At 35.2% G+C, this 19,931-nt stretch overlaps 1 protein-coding gene across 5 annotated transcripts in view; it reads right to left on the bottom strand.

Annotated features, from left to right (window-relative positions):
• Window positions 1-391: 391 nt before the first annotated feature.
• CPSF6 (cleavage and polyadenylation specific factor 6) overlaps window positions 392-19,931 on the bottom strand; it is a 30,765-nt gene continuing 11,225 nt past the window's right edge. Inside the window, exons 4-11 of one of the 5 annotated variants that reach the window (XM_041465471.1) lie at window positions 19,291-19,436; window positions 18,470-18,643; window positions 16,888-17,392; window positions 15,584-15,676; window positions 14,480-14,595; window positions 13,996-14,149; window positions 13,213-13,404; window positions 392-13,102 (exon numbers count right to left, since the gene is read on the bottom strand). In XM_041465471.1, coding sequence (XP_041321405.1) covers window positions 13,215-13,404; window positions 13,996-14,149; window positions 14,480-14,595; window positions 15,584-15,676; window positions 16,888-17,392; window positions 18,470-18,643; window positions 19,291-19,436 — 1,378 coding nt within the window. In that variant the 3' untranslated portion in view covers window positions 392-13,102; window positions 13,213-13,214. The remainder of the gene's footprint in view (window positions 13,103-13,212; window positions 13,405-13,995; window positions 14,150-14,479; window positions 14,596-15,583; window positions 15,677-16,887; window positions 17,393-18,469; window positions 18,644-19,290; window positions 19,437-19,931) is intronic. The other 4 variants (XM_041465470.1, XM_041465472.1, XM_041465473.1 and 1 more) reach the window with 4 other exon arrangements.

The following is a 19,931-nucleotide window of genomic DNA, read 5'->3' as shown; positions in this document are numbered from 1 at the left end:
GAGAAAGCGCACAGATCCAAACATTACTACACTGAGGTCTGACTCTGAAAATATAATTTTAAGAGACTGAAATTGCTTTATGCACATGCTTATTTTATTCCCTTTAGTTAACAGACTCCAAGTGGGGCACTGTATTTCACAGAAAAATAAGGTTAGCTTAAAAAAAAAGTTTGCACTTCCCACTGGTTGTAAACTCTGCAAAAAGTCCAGGTAAGGATAAGAGCTAGTATAAACTATTTCTAGATTCATAAGTAATTACAGCACAAAATCTAGCTGTAACTATCTTAGAATGTCCACCCTCCAAGTTTCAATGTCTGAAAATTTGAGAAGTCTGGCAGTAATGAGAATTGCAAAGAAATTAGACAAGCTGAAATGAAGACAAACGAAAGTATTTTTTAATATAAAAATGGTCTTTATTTCTTCAATACAAGGTAAACTACTATTGCAGTTTAAGACCAACACAAAAGTTGGACAGCAAATTGCTTAACAGTCTCCTAAAGGCTGAAAAAAAGAAACCTATGAAAGCTAAAAGTTGTGCAATATTTCAAGTATAACATCTAAAAAAATGAAATTATCCCTAAATTTACAGATTATTTAAGTACCTCTACTGAAAATGTATTGAAATCCACATTTGCTAGGATACCAGCTTACCTTGTGGAGAAATAGAGGTCTCCAAAAACTGCAGTATTCACAGACTCTTTGGCCTGCCAGCATCAGGGAACTGTTTACTATATATATATAAAATCCTTTGGAGTCAAGCATTGTGACAGGCATCCACTTCCTTACATTTTGCATTGCAATTCTGCATTCCAACTTGGACAAACCCTCTCCTGTATTTCAAACCATTTCTTGAATATTTACTCATATATCCTTGTGCAAAGCGGGAACCAGGAAATGGAATGGTACAGGAAGACAATACAGCCTTTTGTTTAGAAAGTCAGCAGTGCTGGTATTCGTCATAAAAATGTTACAGTTTACCAAATAGGAATGTATTTCACCTTCAAAACACTTGGCTTTTTTTTTTCCTTTCTTTATTATTTTAAAAAAGGACAACTGCAGTAGTAAGGAATATGAATTTGCAACCACTTATATTTATAAAAGCACACACATTCCTCATTTTCTTACATCTGAAGATCAAAGGAATGTGTTTCATAATGTGATAATAATATGCACAGTTTAAAATATTTTCTATTACAAAATACTGTGTACAAGAGGGTGAGGCTGAAGTCTACTGAGTATACTCTAAAGTGTTATTTCTGAAATCATGTAAAAATCACATTACATGGTATGAATAGATAGGAATTTTTACAACTTAAATGCTCCATTCCATCAGGATCAAAGGTATACGTTTACTATTTTCAAGAGACTTGTGTAAAATTAGTGTATTTTGAAGATTTAAGCACAGACATATGCATCATCCCAGAACCCACTGCAATCACTGGGGCTACAGAAAGGGTTCATTAATTAACAAATGTATCATATATAAATGGAATAAGGAGCTTTATTGTATTTCTTCCAACATGGGGGAAAACAAATCCCACAAGAACATCAAAGTGATGAGCTTCTATACCCCAAACTGCTCCTTAGTAAATTTATCCTCTATAGCTAAATGGAAATCTAAAAATACATGGGATGTCAGACCTTAATAGGGTATGGGGAAGAAAAGGGAAGAAGGCAAAACAACTACAAAATGAAAAAAAAACCCAACTCAACACCCCCATACATCCCAAGCTAGTCTGAAGTATTAATTGCAAGGCATCATAATTGCAAGAGACAGTATTTCTGCATAAAAATCATGATTCATCAGCATGCTGCAACCATTATATTCAAGACCTGTGCAGTCAATTACCAAAATAATATGAATCTCAACTGAATCCACATTGCTTCTTTTCTATGTTACAATTCTTATTTTGGAAATTAGTTCGTATTTTCATATGGACATTGACCTGCAATTTCCTTCTCTAAAATCTTGAAGGGTTTGTATTTCAATGCAGAAGCAATTTAGTATTTCAGATCTCTGCAGAGTACCAGTCCTAAATGTGCATGTTTTAGATTTAAATCTACATGACTGACAGTATCTTAACGAGCATTATATTAGGAAATTTAAGGCTGTATCTCAGTTCACACAAGAACCAAAGACAATTTTAACAGGTTATGTATAAAATTCTATAAATAAAAATGGGAGCAATGTTTGTTTAACCTGTATAGAAAGAGCAAGTGGATAAGGAAAGAAAATCAGGAATTAAGTATTTCTACAAAGAATGCCATGTATTTTACTAGAAACACAGATGACAAGTATATACAACACTTAAATCTCCAATTATCCACACACAACTAGGAAAAAAACATTTACAAGGGTTTGGGTATGCAACTAAACAATCAGGTAAAAAAATACAGTTAGAAAAACTAAGCCTCACCAATTTCAAAGAAACAAAACCACAAAGTACTCAGTCCATAAAGAAAAAAGCTAAAGTCTAAACTTAATAAAAGTATCTTGTTTAACACAAAAAACAACAGCTATCCAAGCTTATATGCCACACTGTAAATAAAAATCTGATGTTCTGACAAACATTTACCAAAATGTCATCAGAACAAAAAATATTGGCACAGAAAGCAAAAAAGGAATGAGGGGAAAAAAGAAAACTGTACAGTTTCCAAAATGCTATGTTCTTCTTAAGTACTTTGACCGGTCAAAATGTATAGTCCTGTAAAAATTTTACTTTAAAAAAACCACCCTCTACTTCTAAAAAACAAATCACCAGAACAAGTTCTGTTGGTAAAGCACGACCACCCCTAAGTCACTACTTGTTAGTTTTGTCTTTCAAGATAAAGGACATACCCTTAAGATAGTATTTTCAATGTTACTTATAAACTCAGTATTTGAAAAAAATTAAGTATTTCTTCACAGATTATTTCATCCTTTCATCAGCAAAAGGAAATGAAATACAACTGAATGAATATTAAACAGCAGTAGCCATCATGGCAACACCACCAGTCAGCAAGTTTCCAAACTGCCATTTCCTGCATGTGTACAGGAAATTGCAGGAACCTTTAGTAAACCAAGACTTGGTAAAAATTCTACTACAGATCCAGTTACACATGATGTACATTAGGCATATTCCTTTTTGGTGTTTATCAGGGTCTTTGGATTTTTTCTGAACATTTTTTTGTTTTATAAAAAAAAAAAAATATTAACAAAGGAAGCTCACAACAGCAAGAGAGTATTACCTAAATTGCAACACAGTACATTTATCGGTCTAAGAATCTGGAGAACAGGCAGAAATAATGGGCTTCATACAGGGATCTCATTTCTCAGGTCACAATGGTCACTCTGTTTAACTTACGTTATTTACCCCCTGCTATTGTCTCCCTGCTATTTCCATTGCCAGCAATGGAAATGTGTGAGTGAGAAACAACAATCTATGTAAAAAGAGCAAGTCTCAGATCTATTTCAATGTGGACTAAAATATCAGTTTCCTACATAAAATGCTTGTAACGTTACTTTATTTTAAAATTTAATATATCTACGCAATGGAACATTACTTACCTGCTGCTTTTCCAGTATTAGCTATTCCCCATTTAACTGCTACAGGCAGGTAATTTCTTCCCTAAACTTATTACACACAGTAGTAAACAATGTTTTTAAGTAAAGAAAACGAAGTTACAACAGTACTGTTTGTAACCAATACCTATTCACAAAGAAAGCAAGAAGTGATTCATGACTTGCTTGATACAACTTTCAGTTTTACAAAATTTTTAAAGGCAGTTTTCATTTTCAAACAGGATTAAACAAACACGTGAAATATCTTCTCAGAAGCAAATAGTTCAATAAACACCAGTGATCCCATGCATGAGGAAGTGAGGTACACAATTTAAGAAAAAAAGAAAAAGGGGCGAGTCTGAAGCTGTAGCCAAGTCCAAAAGCATCAACCTGGCTGCAGGAAACCTGGTTCAATAGTAGGTGCCAAAAATATTAGAGCATTTCAGGCTTATGCAAAACTTTTGCAGTTGCACAAGCTACTGGTCCCAACTCAGTAAAGCATAAAAATCACTCACATATGCAACACTTAAAGCATATGTTCACATTTCTTGAAATCTATTAAATGTAAGCACATGCTTTATATGCTCTGGAAAAAAAAAAAAAAAAACAGATTTAAATGCTTTCCTGAACAGGGTAACATTTTAAGTCAGCTGTAAAATCTTCAAAATTGGTAAAAAAGAAATCAAGAGGCTTCTAAGAGTTGCCTCTTAAAGCCATCTGAGGTCTTGAAACTTAACTTAAAACATTAAGTGCAGCTACTTGAACAAGTGACAACTCCAAGAGTGTGTCTGTTACATAACACTTTACAATAGACTAAAAGTGAGCCTTTGTGCAAGGCTAATGGAAATGAAGCTTTTGCAGCTTTTATGAAATTTCTATTTGCTGGCATTTCACACTTGATGAAATTTAAAACAAATTCTTTAATTTGACGCCTACTTTCACTGAGTGCTCCAATAATTTGTTTTTAGGTAAATTTACAAAACCTCATCTGACAAATTTAATCAGTGCCATTTTTTGCTGAGACATTTTAAATATTGCCCACTGGTGAACAAGGACATACAAATGTACCTTCTCTTTTATATGCACGTGTGAATAAACCCCGAAGTATTAAGAAAATACCAAACCCACGAAGTCATAAAAATGGTAACATCTTGTTTCTTCTGGCACATTTCTAATATACAACTATGTACAGACTGCTACGGCCTTGGGGGTGGACAGGGAACACACACAAGCACTACTACTATAAAACTGTAAACAACTGCAGGATTTTGGGTGCTTTAAACCTAACCTTTCTGCCCCTTATTATGGGCAGTTTAAGTTCATATGAATAGTTTAAGTTTATATTAACTGTAGTGTCAATCAGGATCAAGGTTGTATGAGAGATAAAATTTTCAGTGTGCTAAAAATTGCAGACCTGGGACTATCTCTCCTCAGAACAACTGACCAGAGAGAGCTGCAGTTTTTACAGTTTTATAAGTCAATTAGCAAATTCACAAGCCACCTAGGTAAACACTGCTAAAAAGCAAAACAGAATTAAAGGTTTCTCATAACCACCTATTTTTGTATCAAAATTGAGTGGGAGAGCGCAACATTAGTATGTTTAAATTGCTGAATCCAAGATTAGGCTGAGGCATAGGCAAGAACTATTGCGATGTTTCTGAAGACAGCAATGTTTTCTTTGTAACATTATCCTTAAATATTGCTGAACACATGACTTTCCCTGAGGTGTAAACATCAAATAACTTGAACAGCTTTACACATCAGCCCCATTAAACAGTTTATTACAACACTACATCTACTGTAATCAGTGGTGCTGTGTACAGACATCATATGAACAGTTTAACATGAACAAACTACTATAAAAACAAGCATTTACTTGACTTTTTTCAATTGCTTGCACATTATAATTGCCAAATGTATATAACCAGTAATAAAGTTGCAAAAGCTATAAGGTCTAAATCACACAGGTTTCCCTCAAATAAAACAGTTAAGCAACATAAAAAAGTAAAAGAGCTACTGGTTACCATGTATGCAGATTTGCTTTATTCAGATCTATTCCTGTTCATATTATCCATGAATCCTTACAGGCTCAGTTCAATCACATGAAGCAAACTGCCGGACAAGCATCTTTCCTTGAAGAATGTATCTTGTCTTGCACGCTGTTCCTCTTCCTTCAGCTGTAATGTGTCAAAATTTGTGATGTAGATTTTGCTAGTCCCCAAAACACACAGAAAATTGTTGGCTTATCTATACATACACAACTCGTGCATCTACTTCACCGTGATGTTAACTAACATAAAACACCCAGAAGCAGTAGCTACTCACTGAAGTTGTTTTCTAATACAGCAATTAAAAATAAGATTAATGTTGTTGTATAACAAAGTTGAAAGAATATAAACTTCACAGTTAAAGTATTGATGATAAAGAAATAACTACTGCTTCTGTGACCAACTGCCAAATTTATATAGAACACTTCCTAAAGTATGCATTCTGCAAGAGTAACTGAACAAGAATTTAAAGTAATTTTACCACAATTAGATTTTTACATTTTTACCTGCCCACTTACATAAGTTTTAAGCTGGTTTGACATTTAAGTAATTAATTGATTATATAATGAAGTGGATGGCTCACAGCTCAGTAACATTTAAAAGCACACAGAATCTGACACCAGTACTTGAAAAGACTAGTGGCAAGCTAGATGGGGTTCACATCTAAAAATACATACTTGCAGTTATGTACAAGAACCCTCTTTTCAACTAATACAATGTAGATTTGCAGGTTTCCTCACCTACTTGCCCTTGATAAAACCCCCGAGTCCTACTTCCTGCTCTCCTCTATTTTGGCAAATCAGGGAACCAGACAATTCAAAGTTAATTACTCTAAGAGTTCACAAATACTTGGGAAGGTATAATTCCAAACACTGGATTTCAGTTGAATTCCATTACAAAACAATTAGCTATCTTAATTTCATTAATAATTCACAGTATCAACATTCAATAATTTCAAAATAGTTTCAATCAAGTTCTTTTAAAAACCCAACACATTAAATTATTCATTTGAAAACCAAGACATTTAGAGAAGCAATTTCATGAACGTGCAACAATACACAGCTGTCAAATATTCTTCTTCTAGTACAATAATTGCAAAGCTGGGAAAACTAAGTAAGCAATTTTTCTTCTTCATTTCCTCAAAGTGACTGTTAACAATAACTTTTAAAAATTCCAAAGTATAACCAAGTATATCCTATACACTATAGTATGCACATAAACTAATCCAAATCAGTGAGTGAAATTTCTTCTCTTATTCACAGGTCTTGTTCTCAGGTCTTGAATGCATCAACTACTTTTGGGGAAGTTCCTTCCCCAGAGGCTAGTGTTTCCATGGGAGTTATGTATTTTTGAAATTAATTACTAGCAAAGTGACAAGGTGCTACCTCCACAAGAAAAACATGTTCAGAGCTGTAAGCTAAGTTAGCACAAACAGACAGGAGAGAATCTCAGTTTTCTCGTGGAGAAAGTCAGTACTTGACAGCTGTGACACTGCACATCAGAATTTGCTGCTCTCATCATACAATTGCTGCAGCCAGAATGATGGATCTTGATTATGTCTACGGCAACAGTTAACAGATCCAAAGTGCCCTATATATGATTTAATACTACCATAAGAAAGCTTCAGTTCCTGGGAATAATTTGCTATATCTGTACTTATGGATCTACAGGAACTCTAAAGAATGCACAATAAAGGGAATTTAGGATTAATGTTTTTTTTTGTATAGGGCTCTTAAGATGGTCAGCACCACACTGAGCCTTCATTTTTAAAAACATGACCAACTAAAATCCAAAGTAGTGTACATTTCAGTTCCATATATTCTGCCACTATATCTTGGCAAAATTGGAAACCCTTGTGGCTCTGAAAATAAATAAATCTGTATGGATTATACCTGTGTGCTCAGCCTTTTTCAGTATTCTACAAGCAAGTAGAATATTGAAGCAACAAAAAACTTCTAAAAAAATTAAATCTCTAGTCAGTATTTCTTGGCATCTTTCCATCTGCCTCAAGCTCATACATAAGCTATCTGTCCCAAGCACGTGTTAGATTTGTACGATTTAACACCAGACAGCAATCAGTTTCTCAGCGTTTCTACCAAAATTTACCAACTCTATCCAAATTTCAGACTTAGGTGTTGAATTGAAATTTTGTTGCTTGAAAGTTAGGGGTTTATGTCAGAACATTTCACAAATGAAATCCCAGAACTTGAGTGATCAAACATTTCTATATTTATGCAAGATGCAACTTGAGCACTTTTTTATCCACAAAAACACATTCTTACAACAAAACCCCAGTAGATTTCTTATATATATATGCATCAAAAGCATCTTGCAATAGCAGCTCTAATTTTTCCCTTAATTCCAATTATCAAAATATTTACATAAAAGCTTTAAACAGCCTTTAAAATTTTGAAAATTCTACAGCAATTTTAAAGCTGTATATACATATACCCATCAAGTTTTATCATTGTAGTTTATTTTCAGAGATTGAATTTCAATCTCACACGTTCACATTTCAGTAAAATGCACAAGATACATTTGTTATATCCTAGACGCTCCTATGAATTACTTCATGTAATTCTCCTTTATTTTATTCTATACATGAAGAAAAAGAAATACACAAACCAAAAATCCCACAGAAAGCACCAGCTTAAAATCCAAAAATTTCTTTTCAATTTAACCTACATTCCAGAACATCACAAAATACCCCAAATATTCTCATGCTTTAGCTGTAACATAGTGAGAAATAAAGAATTTCAAGCTTGTCTTTGTCTTTCAGCATGTAAGCAGAGATACTCATGTAGCTCTGTTCACTACACACATACAGACTATTTTACCAGCACTAGCATCTTCTCACATTTGCTGCCTGTTCCCCCCTCCTATTATGAGCGTACTTACCTGCTGTCTTTGTTTAGTCTTAGTGTATAATTTAAGATCAACACATCAACAATTTCATGACTCTATAAATAATTTTACATGGGGGAAAATCCTCCTAAACTAACTTAATTTGTCAGGTATTTTATTACCCCAGCCTGTCTATTCATCAAAACTCACTGATGTACAGAGAGGCACGTTCAGAAAATTCAGTCTTTAGTTTACAAGTTAAAAAGATATTAATTATTGGCAAGTGTTTTGCACATTCATATATGAGGGAGAGACCAAAAGGTAGATCGAGCTGCCACAGGTAAACATAAAAATTAAGATCTCTCATGTTTTTTTGGTGGTTTTTTTGGGGTTTTTTTTTTTGGTAAAAAGAAATCTTAGTTCTCAAACCACAATGAGCAAAAGTAAAAAAGTGCATTTTTTTCATTCTTTGAAGAACACATTGATTTAAACCAACATTTTCATTTCTGTGTTTCATATGCCTAAAAGTTTCTTAGGGAACTTTTCACACAGACCAAATTTGTCAAAACTATTGAATTCACAAATAAAGGAGCCCAGAATATGAGGAACAAAAAAAATATAAGTGTGTCTGCAGACACCTCAGAAGTCAGTAAAATTACAGCAACATATTCATGGGAAAAAAGTAATAAAAGTCATTAATTTGAAAATAAGTAGCATAAGACATTCTGTTCATTTTTTAAGTCCCTATTTCACCCTCAAGAAAATCAGATTCATCACTGAACATTGACAGACAAACTCTATGTTTCTGCAAAGCACCAGAGTAATGGTCAAAACAGATTTTAAGAAGCATATAAACCAGTGGCACTGCTTGCCTCTATTCATGCTGTGCTGGATTGCAAATACTGAATCAGATGCACAAAGCATTATTTCTCTGGTGAATGCTAAATACAGAAGAATAGTGTCAGCCCCACAAAAAACACATAGTTAAAAAAAAAAAAAGATTAGGTAAACAATATTAATAATAGCTTAAAACTAAGACCTGATATAATTCTAGACAGGTATATATACCCAGGTCTTGAACAATGTTACCATATGATTCACTTAATATTAACTAGAAGCTTATTATTAACATAGCCTATTAAAAGCAAGCATTTGCAAATTCGTTACAAGTTTTCTTAAAAGGCTAATTTCACTTCACTTGATGTTTAAGTGGTTATTAGCACAGCTACAGGACCATTCCAACTTAGAGAAGCAAAAATATAATTAATACTATGTAAGCCATCAGTACCATTTCCCCTCCTACTGACACAAAAAATTCCAACCATGTTACTTCTTGAATCACTCTAAAGCTGAAAGTAACTTCAGAGTGATCTGAGAGCAGTTTTTGAAGAAGCATATGAGCCTCAAAATTCAATTTTGCTTACAGTGGTTTGAGAGCAGAAAAATCAGAGAATAAACATTAAATACGGAGTACATAGTCTACATACATATCAACTGTTACAATGTTGTGGTTTTGTCTTTGCAATTCAATCCAAATCCAGTTTAAATAGGAAATAATCAATCAACCCAATAACAAAAACATAAAATGAAAAACTTAACATTCAGCACTTATAGAAATTCAGACAGATTAAGATTGGGACAATGTATCACCTAGAAATACATTACTGATTATCAGTTAAAAAAATCTGCCTAACAAGTTCAGGACTCATGCTGATGAAGTTACATTGCTGTTCTGTTTGTACACATTAATTCTTCTAAATGTCATTCTATTGGGTTCTTAGTGTTTTTGACTAATACAGGTTAGACACTTGTCTTAAATCCATTGTTGTCTTTTATATTTACAGGCTTTCTATGAGCAAAGGCAAGATGTTCCAAGGAAGCATTCAGTTTATAGTAATTCAGGAGAATGGGTTGTCAATGTACATGAAGTCTTACTCAAGTGAAGGCACAAAAATCTTGCAACAATTTGATTTTAAATCATGAAGTGTACAAACAGAAGTGTAAATACCTGATATGGTACAACTAAACTTTAAGTTTTGCTGTTATAAACATATTTTGTAAGTTATTCCAATTTAACCCATCTCTATAAATGTAATACAGAACAAACAGAATTTCACTGTTCACAGAAGTTTTCACAATGGACCCTTAGAATCCTTCTGAACTAGACGTGTAACACTTTGGAAAAAATGCCAGTACAGTATCACAGTCATGACTATAGGTACACAATAAGGAGAAATATAGGTGCCATTCATAGGTTGCAGGCACAGAGGCAACTTCATGTTTTCTGGCAAAACACAGTAATATGGGGAATAACTCGTTTCAGCACTGTTGATATTTATTAAATGACTGAGGGTTAAATCAGTTTATGAATATTATTCAATGTAAAAAAATGAAACAAAAAATGTATGGGAACACACATCTTAGTGAAAATGAAACATACAAACCAGGAGATAACTGTTTCTTTTATGTGTGTGTGTGTATAAATATATAAAAACAAAACTACAATAAAGCTCTTCTTCATTAAGACAGCAACAAGACAAACTGTTTACAACTTAACTTAAAAAAATACCAAATGCTTTAATTTACATGTAGTATACTAAATTTGCCATTTAAATCAAGTTCTTAGGACCTATTTTCTTTGCACAAGGGAATTTTACCAAGTCACCCTATTGAAAGAAAAGAGAAATCCCAGCACACAACAAAGCTGAAGGATCTTGCAAATATAAAACCCACCTGAACTGCGACTGAAATCACAGCCTCAGTGCAAATTGTGCTTCAGAAATTATAAATGCAGAAATTAAAAATTAAAAATTATAAAATGCAACCTAATGCCGTTTGACATATATTCTTGGGGTAAGGGACTAGGAAATCTGTACTTGGCACAGTAAATCTGTATCTACGTGCAGAGCACTAAATACACAAAAATCAAAGCTAGATTAGTAAACTATGCCAAGGGTTAAAAAAACACCTGTCTTTCACTCCAGGCTATTAACCATTTTTAGTATGGTTTGCTAATCTCCACCCGAAGTAAAATGCTCTGGAAATGCATCCACTACTCAGCTCAATGGTTACCTCTATTAGTAACAACTATTCACAAATATCAAAAGTATGCAGCTATTATAAAAGGTAAAAACCCAGTTCAACAAAAGAAATTACATTTCCTTTTGTTATATCTGTATTTTTACATTCTCTTGTTTTACAATTAAGAACCAGAGTTGATATTTTTACTAAATTCCAGAAATATTTCTACCAATCCATTTTTGATGGCAAAAAGTGGCACTAACAGAAATACACTGCCAACATTATTTCAGCTGCCATGTTTCACCTTCCTGCTTAAGCCTTTGGCTCCTGTTCTCTAGGTTTGTTATTTCTTTTTGTGTCCCCTGCTGGTATATGATCCTGAGACAACATCCCACTTAATTCTCAACACACTAGAGCATATCATACTATCATAATTTGTTCTCTCCCAGAGGAGTGTCAGTGACACAAAAAGCCTGACTGAAAAACTAACATTTAACACACACAGAACTGTATTTTCATTTAGGACTGTACTACGTTTTATTTGACTTTTTAAGTTTTGCTCTGTAACATCTATAAATGAATTCCCATGAATAAAAAACACATGCAAATCTGGAAACTAAATCTGAGGTTAAATGTAAGAAATGGAAGCTGGGCAGACAGGCATGTCTATGAGCTTCAATTTCAGTGCAGATGTAGTGGAAGTTCTTTCAAGAAGAGTAAAGACCACTAGAGAGTCACTACTAGAGAGGGTTGGTTTTTTTCAGTTGTGAAATATAAGGAACCATGGGTGGCTTTAATTCCCAACCCTACAAACAGTACATTATATAATGTCAACATTTCTACGTATATTAAAGCAGTACATTGAAAAAAATCATTGTTTAGCATGCTACTCTAGCTGTCTAGACATTTGATGCATACAAGACTTCAGATACATGAAATAAAATAGCATGTTAGTTTGTGAACAACCAGAAAAGAATCAATTCTAGTGTTACATATTTGTTTACTAGTCTTCAGAAAATTACTTTACTATCAGAAGGGGGACAGACTGAAAAATCAGGGTGGTGGGCAGCAACTGATAATAAATTTTACTGAAGGTTAATACCTGGATTTAGCTAGAAGGCAGAAGATACTGACAGGTCACATTTCATAAAACAAAGAGCAAAATCTGGTTATATTTCCTGAATTTGACTAAAACTCACCAGGAAAAAAAATAAAACAAAAGCAACACAAAACAAAACAACAAAACCCACAAAATCACCACCATACCTGTGCAAGGACAGTAACTGTATGGACACTGAAATAATCCACACACAATCTATGAAGGGCTAAATGCTACAGTCTTTACAGAAGTAGAATTTAAAATACAAAATTAGTATTTTTAAAAACAATTAAGAAATAAAACTGTAAAATTCATATAATCTTTCAAGATTACAAAGAGAACAGTCTGACTTATTGCTTTTTTTAAGAAGTCATTCAATCCCATTTCATAAAACCTGGGAACACAATTATCAGCCAAAATAAGGGAAGTGGCATGCAGAATGCAGAAGATAATTGCACAAATACTTGTTCCCTCCCAAGATGAGTTAATTACCTGTTATTACTTACCTATTTTCATGTCAGGTGCTGCAAGAAGAAAGTGATTCAGTACCTACCGCAGGATCATTTAAATACAGACATGAATGGTACAAATAATCTCAAACCTAGAGCGGTTACTTTTAGTAAGTCAGTAAAGTTCAAGAACAGGAAAGAAACGCTCACCTTTAGCGGTGACGATATTCTCTCTCTCTGTCTCGTTCTCTGTCACGATCTCTGTCACGATCGCGGTGCCTCTCCCTCTCACGGCTCCTTTCCCGGTAATAGTCATCGTGACGGTCTCTACTACGTGATTTGTGCCGCCTACTTTTTTCTCGTGACCTACTGTGGTCCCTCTCTCTGGATCGCTCACGTCTTCTAAAAGAAATTACTTCATTAACTTTTTCTTCAAAACACTTGTCATCCCCATGCCAGTTTTGTACTCTGCTTATGAGTATGAATTTGATCTAAAATAGGTACGAGGGAAAGATCTGATCATTGTGATGCAGGGTGTATTTTTGTATACAACATTAAAGATGCCAGGTACAAACAGTGGTGGCTAAGAATTCAGTAACAAGTAGTAAGGGGCTCCCACTTTCTAATGTAGCAAGGAAAAGTCAAAGTACATACTCAGAATGGAGGATGACTGACATCAGCTGGGGGAAATACACCACATATCAAACGATCACTACAACATGGCTGCTAATCTGCACATGGAAAATATGGGCCAAAACCACTAAATATAACTAAGAGTTAAATTGAAGCTAGTCAGATCAATTTTGAAAAGAGGGTTAATTAAAAGGCAGCTTTCCTAGGTTCAGGAAAGCCTTATTTGGTTCCTTCACATATTTCCTGTGCAACTCAGCAAATCACTTGACTTCTCACAAGCCTTAATTTCTTCCTGTAAACTAGTGCTGCACCACAGCTTGCCTTTTTCAGGTAAAAGCAGATGGAAGAGGAAAGTTTTACCTGGATCCAGACCCATAAGACTTGGACTCAATTCCATGAAGGCAGTCCTGAAGGGAGCTAATAAGTACTTTGCAGCGATCATCTGCAGATACTTTGGACTGTTTGATTAAGGAAATCGCAGTTACCAAGGTCTCTATAGCACTTCCATAGTCCCCTGAAAATTATGTAAGATCGGGATCAGAAAATTATGCACATTAAAACAGAGATTTTTATCTGTAACAGTATTACCATTTCGAGTATCTTCTCTTAAACAACCATATAGACAATTTACTGTAGCACCAAATATTAAAATACTGTCCAGATCAGTACTCAGGTTTTCTTAGAAACTAACTGAAGCACAGTACAAAATCAGTCATAAGTTGTATCTAAATTCAGCATTCTAACAAAAATGTGGCTTCAGGCCTTTCAGAATCCTACTTTTAAAAAAACCCATAAATTCTTTTCAGTTGGGTAGAATAACAAACACTAATTGAGTTTTACTAACCAGCGCTGGCATCTGATACAGCTCTTGAAATGGCACTGCTTGAGATTGCCCTATTTCTATTCATGATTTCTTCAAATTCTGCTTCACTTAGAGGTGTCCTCGCAGCATCCATTTCTCTGCAAGCAATAAAACTAGTATTTAAAAGGTAAAGGAGAACTTCAGAAGCTATCATTACAATTTCAACAGTCCAAGTTTGCAACTTTAAGCAGTGACAAACAGAAAAGAAAGCAGGATCTGGTTTTGGTTTTTGTTAAGGACCATCGTTACAATATAAAATCCTGAAAGCTTAAAAAAAAAAAAAAAAAACCCCAACAAACCAACCGAACAAAAAACCCCAAAGAAACATTTAAGACATTGCTGTATAAAAGGACGTTTTTTTGTTCATCCCATCTATTTCAAACATTCAGCAGCACTTAATATTGTGCTTGACAAATATTTACAATTTTCGTAAAATCCTCGAAAGTACGTAAATAGATATTCCCAACTGAATGGATGTGGAAATACATGTACATAGGCAATGCAGCTTTGAGCAAAATTAGAGAAAATTTTCATAACAGTACTGGAATCAGAACTATATGATCCTGTTTCCCAGATCTTAACTAAGACCAGAATGCTGTAATTTTTGAAAAACAAATAGAGTTATCATCTTTAAAACACTCAATTTTCTGAATGATATGTCAGCATTTTACAGCAATTTTTTTTTTTTAATTTCTGGTCAAGTTCAAGGTACTCCAATTTAATCTCCCTACTAGTCACAGTAAGGAGGAAGCAATAAAGCAGAATCCTCATACTCATTACACTTCAATTATCAGCTACCTATACAGGGTTTGCAAAGTAACAGAAGTAAACCTAAATTTTCCCAAAAGTTTTGCAGTGTCCTATTAGCCAGTCTCTGTGTCACATAGAAAATTTGGAGAAATGTGTTAAGAGATAAATGCTGAGACTGTCAAACTGGCCCACTGCTTGATATTTCTAGAACAGTGTTAGTTCTTCTGGTAGAAAGAAAATGCAGAATAATAAGCAATGCTATCCTCTTAATTGCAAGAAGTGGAACAAGATCCTATAGCCAGTTTAGCATAAGAGGAAATGTCTAAAAATTCATACCTCCCTGAGTTTTGAGTATTATTTTTCGTGTGCCTCCCATAGAATGGAATATGTAATTTTTCTCTTATGGACATGTTATTTCCAGTGAAACGCCTATGATATATAATTAATGACAATTTAAATAGTTATGGATGATAGCTTCAACATTATTAATGAAAATACTGGACAGTAAGTTATACTGTCCTATTCCCACTCCTTCCCTCCCCAGACATTCTATAAACTGCAGACAACCTTGATTTAGTCCATAAAATATCACCCAACACCTTATAGTCTTATATTTCAGGCAATTAAGCCAAATGCTTGAATTTCTACAGTTCGTTTTTTTTTTGGTATGAACATCACATGTACACAAATGCTCGGGGAGTTTTAAACTTTGTTGTAAAAAAGGAATCAAAGCACAGTATCTTTGCAGGAAACATTTTAAGCCAGAAAAGTGTGTCTTATGCTAGCAGTAAAATTACTACTGAAAAATTCAAATCTAACTACGTAAAATCGTCTCTTACAATTAATGCCAAAATTTTTGACAAATAGAAATATGGTGAAAATCAAGAAACAGCAGCAAGACAGAGATGCTTGAAATCACAGATGAAAAAGATGTTTCAACCAAGATGTGAAAAACTTGACAAGTCCAGTCAGGGACTTAAGAACTCCGTCACAGATAGGATTAACCACAGGAAAAGCCACTGCTACAAACACAGCAAGATTGCACCAAATGAGCAGAAATATCTTGATAGGAAAGGAAGGTAAAAGTCTTGCAGTAAATTCACACTTGGCTTTTAAGACAAACACTAAATTTTAATTAAATCCTGAAGAAAAAAGGGACAAGCAACACTGCTGGAAGATGAAAATGGTATGACCTCAACATACGCACTATTCAAAAAAGAAAATTCCAGAGCATTCTTAAAAGGCAGCCTGCAAAGCACCATGATACAGTTAAAGTCAGAATTTCAAGTTAAAACAGAAGCACAACCAGAAGCTGCTGCATAAGAAATGATATATAAGTTTACATGTAGAACACATGGAATGATGACACTGCCAAATACAGCGAAGACAAACAGTTCAGAGCTGAGAAGGGAAGTGAGATTACTAGTGTTGCATTTCAGGATTTTCCTCCTGCTGCCAATATGTTTCTCAGATTTAATCCCTTGGAGAAGTTAAAAGGGGCAAACTACAAGATCAGTGGGATTCCCTTCTGGCCCTACTTCTAATTGTTCCTAACATTTGCATTAAAAGGGAAAAAAATCAAATGCTTTCAACAAGGAGTATAATCTGCTACCCAAACACATTAGACAAAAAGAACTCACCTTCCAGGTGGCCCATAGTCACCTCTGTCATATGGTGGAGGTCGGCCATATGGATCTGTCGGAGGTGGCCCACGGCTGTCTGAAGTGGGTATGCCACTATTGGCAGGTGGGGGGAAGAAAGCTGGATTCACATGTGGTGCCGGTGGTGGAGCACCTGGCGGTGGCCCAGGGAGATGTGGAGGAGGAGCAAGAGTCAGGGGTGGCCCAAGAGGGCCAGGTGGACGAGGGGGAAATGGACCCGGAGGTGGAGGTGGACCCTGCTGAGGTGGTGGTGGACCTGGTGGTGGCCCATAGCCTGGAACTGGTGGTGGAGGGCCTGGAGGAAGTGGCCCAAGTGGAGGCTGACCAAAAGGCTGTCCTGGAAACAGAACTGGTGGTGGTGGACGATCACCACGATTAGGAGGTCCAGCTAATGGAGGTGGGAGGACCTGACCAGGTGGTGGAGGGCCTGGTGGACCTGGTGGGCCAGGAGGACCTAAGGGTGGACGTGGGGGAGTTTGTCCAGCTAAAATAAAAACAAACAAAAAACAACAAACAAATAAAATTGAGTGAATAAATACAAAGAAATAAAATTATTTAAAATTCTTCCGTTTTTTATCCCAAAAAAACAATGACAAAAAAGAAACCAATCCTCCCTCCCTGAACACTGTGCAACATGTACAAGATATGGATGTTCCTGCTTTAGGTCCAGTAACTTAGAAAATTTTTAACTTATCTGTATCTATTGATACTAGATATCTAAAAAGAACAACATTATCTTGAACACTGACAACTCCACTGCTCAAATCACAATCATCTGCTGTTGTTTCCAAAACCCACAAGAAGATTACAAAAGCTAGAAAACATTACATCTTACTGCAGCTAGTCATTCATATGAGGCTTAAGATAAAATATATATTAAAAATATGGGAGAAGCTGTACTGAAGAAAGTAATGTAAACGCAGTATCCAAACATTCCTTTAGATTCTCAACTGTTTTTTCTATTTGACTATGTCCCTTAAGACTGCTGGTAGACAATCTATTACTGAATGACATTTACTAAAAAATATGTCAGCTGAAAAAAAAAACTTCACTGCAGTGCAAACCTAACTGTTTAACGTAATTCTTCTATATCAGATACCTAACTCAACATGAAGACCTTCTCTTCAAATTTCTGGAGTTTTTAGTGCCTATTAACTGACCAGAGCTGAATTTATAATCACACACAAACTTGTACTACAATAAGGAAATTAGTTACTTTACACTCTACAACACAGGCAATTCTCAGCACATACAGCAATACACTACACTAAAGCCAAATCTACTTGCTAACATGATCTATTTTAATTTTTTTCATACTTAAATATGTGTATTTACACAGTATAAATAATGTATCTAAAAAAGCTCTTGCCTTGCTACCAAATTTACTGGATCCAACTTCCTGTTGAATATCAACAAACGAACAGTCAAGTCCTACAGTCTAGCTGTTAACACTGATTTATGGCTCATTACTGAATTGCCTTGATCTTTATCATTTCCCAAATAAGTATGCCACATTGAAAAATACATGTAAGACTGTAACTCCATATATGCATAATTTTACCTGGGAAAGGTGGTGGTGGCCCTCCCGGCCCTGCCGGTCCAGGGAATCTGTCTCCACCTGGAATGGCACCTGGAAAACGGCCCCGACCTCTATTACTAGGTGGAAATGCTGCTCGTGAGCTTCCTCCTGGGGGACCAGCTTTACCTTCCCCAGACATCTGGCCAGACTGTGTGGCTGCAATGGAAAAGCAAAAGTGTTACTACACAGATGAAAATAGGTTGAACTATTTCAACACTTGACCTAAAGCTTTATGCAGTGCTAAAGTGTGACCTTATGAGTACCAACTTGCTCCCTGTACCCAAACCCAATGCATTTGGGAAGGGAAACATTCTTTGCTAAAATACTATGCCTCATACTAAAGGAAGAGGATCTGGAGAGACTGCCAGTCCTTCCTTCCATGAAGCCCAACACCACACTGAGAAACACAAGACATGGTGCTAAAGTACAACACAGAACCTCTTTTCCCCATTCTATCAAAAATACAGACCGTCCACACATTAGAATTTAGTCCAGTTTAACTAGAAATGTTAAATTTCTAAACACTCTTGTGCTTTTTTTTTTTTTAATTACATCCACAGGAAATTAAGAAAGCATCCACAGCTGTTAAGACAAGAGCTGCACGAAGCTGCAACCTTGTTTCAGAATGCAGCAGCTCTTCAGTGTATGAAGTGATTTCTTTAAACAAAGATAGAAGTTCATTCACCTGGACTCTAAGTATTTTATGGCTATTTTAAACTGCACAGAAATTACAAGACACTGAGCTAAAAACCTGCCATTCTACTTTTTCCGCTTTTCCTAGACAGCACTTAAGAAAAGCTTACTTTTCCTTGACTGCATTTCAAATTGACTCAGAAACTGTTTATTACACGGAGTTACAACAGGATTCTGCCCATGCAATTCTCTTTTAGGCAACAAATCCATCAGCTTTTTGGAGGATGCTTCCGATCCCACACCCACAAGGGCAAACCTGAAAGGAAACAAAAACAGTTACACGACAATTTGTTCATTTTCTGACATCCTGACATCTCATGAAAAAGATTACACACAGTAAGCAAAGGAATACTTGACAACTAGACACCAACAATGTCTCACAGGTCTTAGTCCAGTTTTCAGAACAGATTAAATAACTTATCCTAGGACATAAAAAAAGGAAACAAAACTGCAAGTACAGGATGCATCAAAATTTATCCCAACAAAGGCAGCTTTTTGGCGGAGTATCAACAGACTACATAATTAATTCATATGAAGAAGTTATTAAGCATACACTCATACACATTGCTGCCAAAGAGACAGAAAGGCACATTCATGCAGTGAAATTTAGGCTGTCAGTGAAAAATGGGCTCAAGCACTTACTTTAAACAGCTGATAGAAAATAAAGATGTAACCAAAAGATTTGATAATGAAGGTTAGGGGAACAGCGTTTACACTGAAGAAAAACAAGCATCACCAGCATACCAACTAA

The sequence above is a fragment of the Pyrgilauda ruficollis genome, unplaced genomic scaffold (genome assembly GCF_017590135.1).
Source record: "Pyrgilauda ruficollis isolate IOZ18807 unplaced genomic scaffold, ASM1759013v1 scaffold19, whole genome shotgun sequence".
NCBI classification, from domain to species: domain Eukaryota; kingdom Metazoa; phylum Chordata; class Aves; order Passeriformes; family Passeridae; genus Pyrgilauda; species Pyrgilauda ruficollis.
The sequence above is the reverse complement of the archived record's forward strand: the minus strand, read 5'-3'. Positions and strand labels throughout refer to the sequence as shown.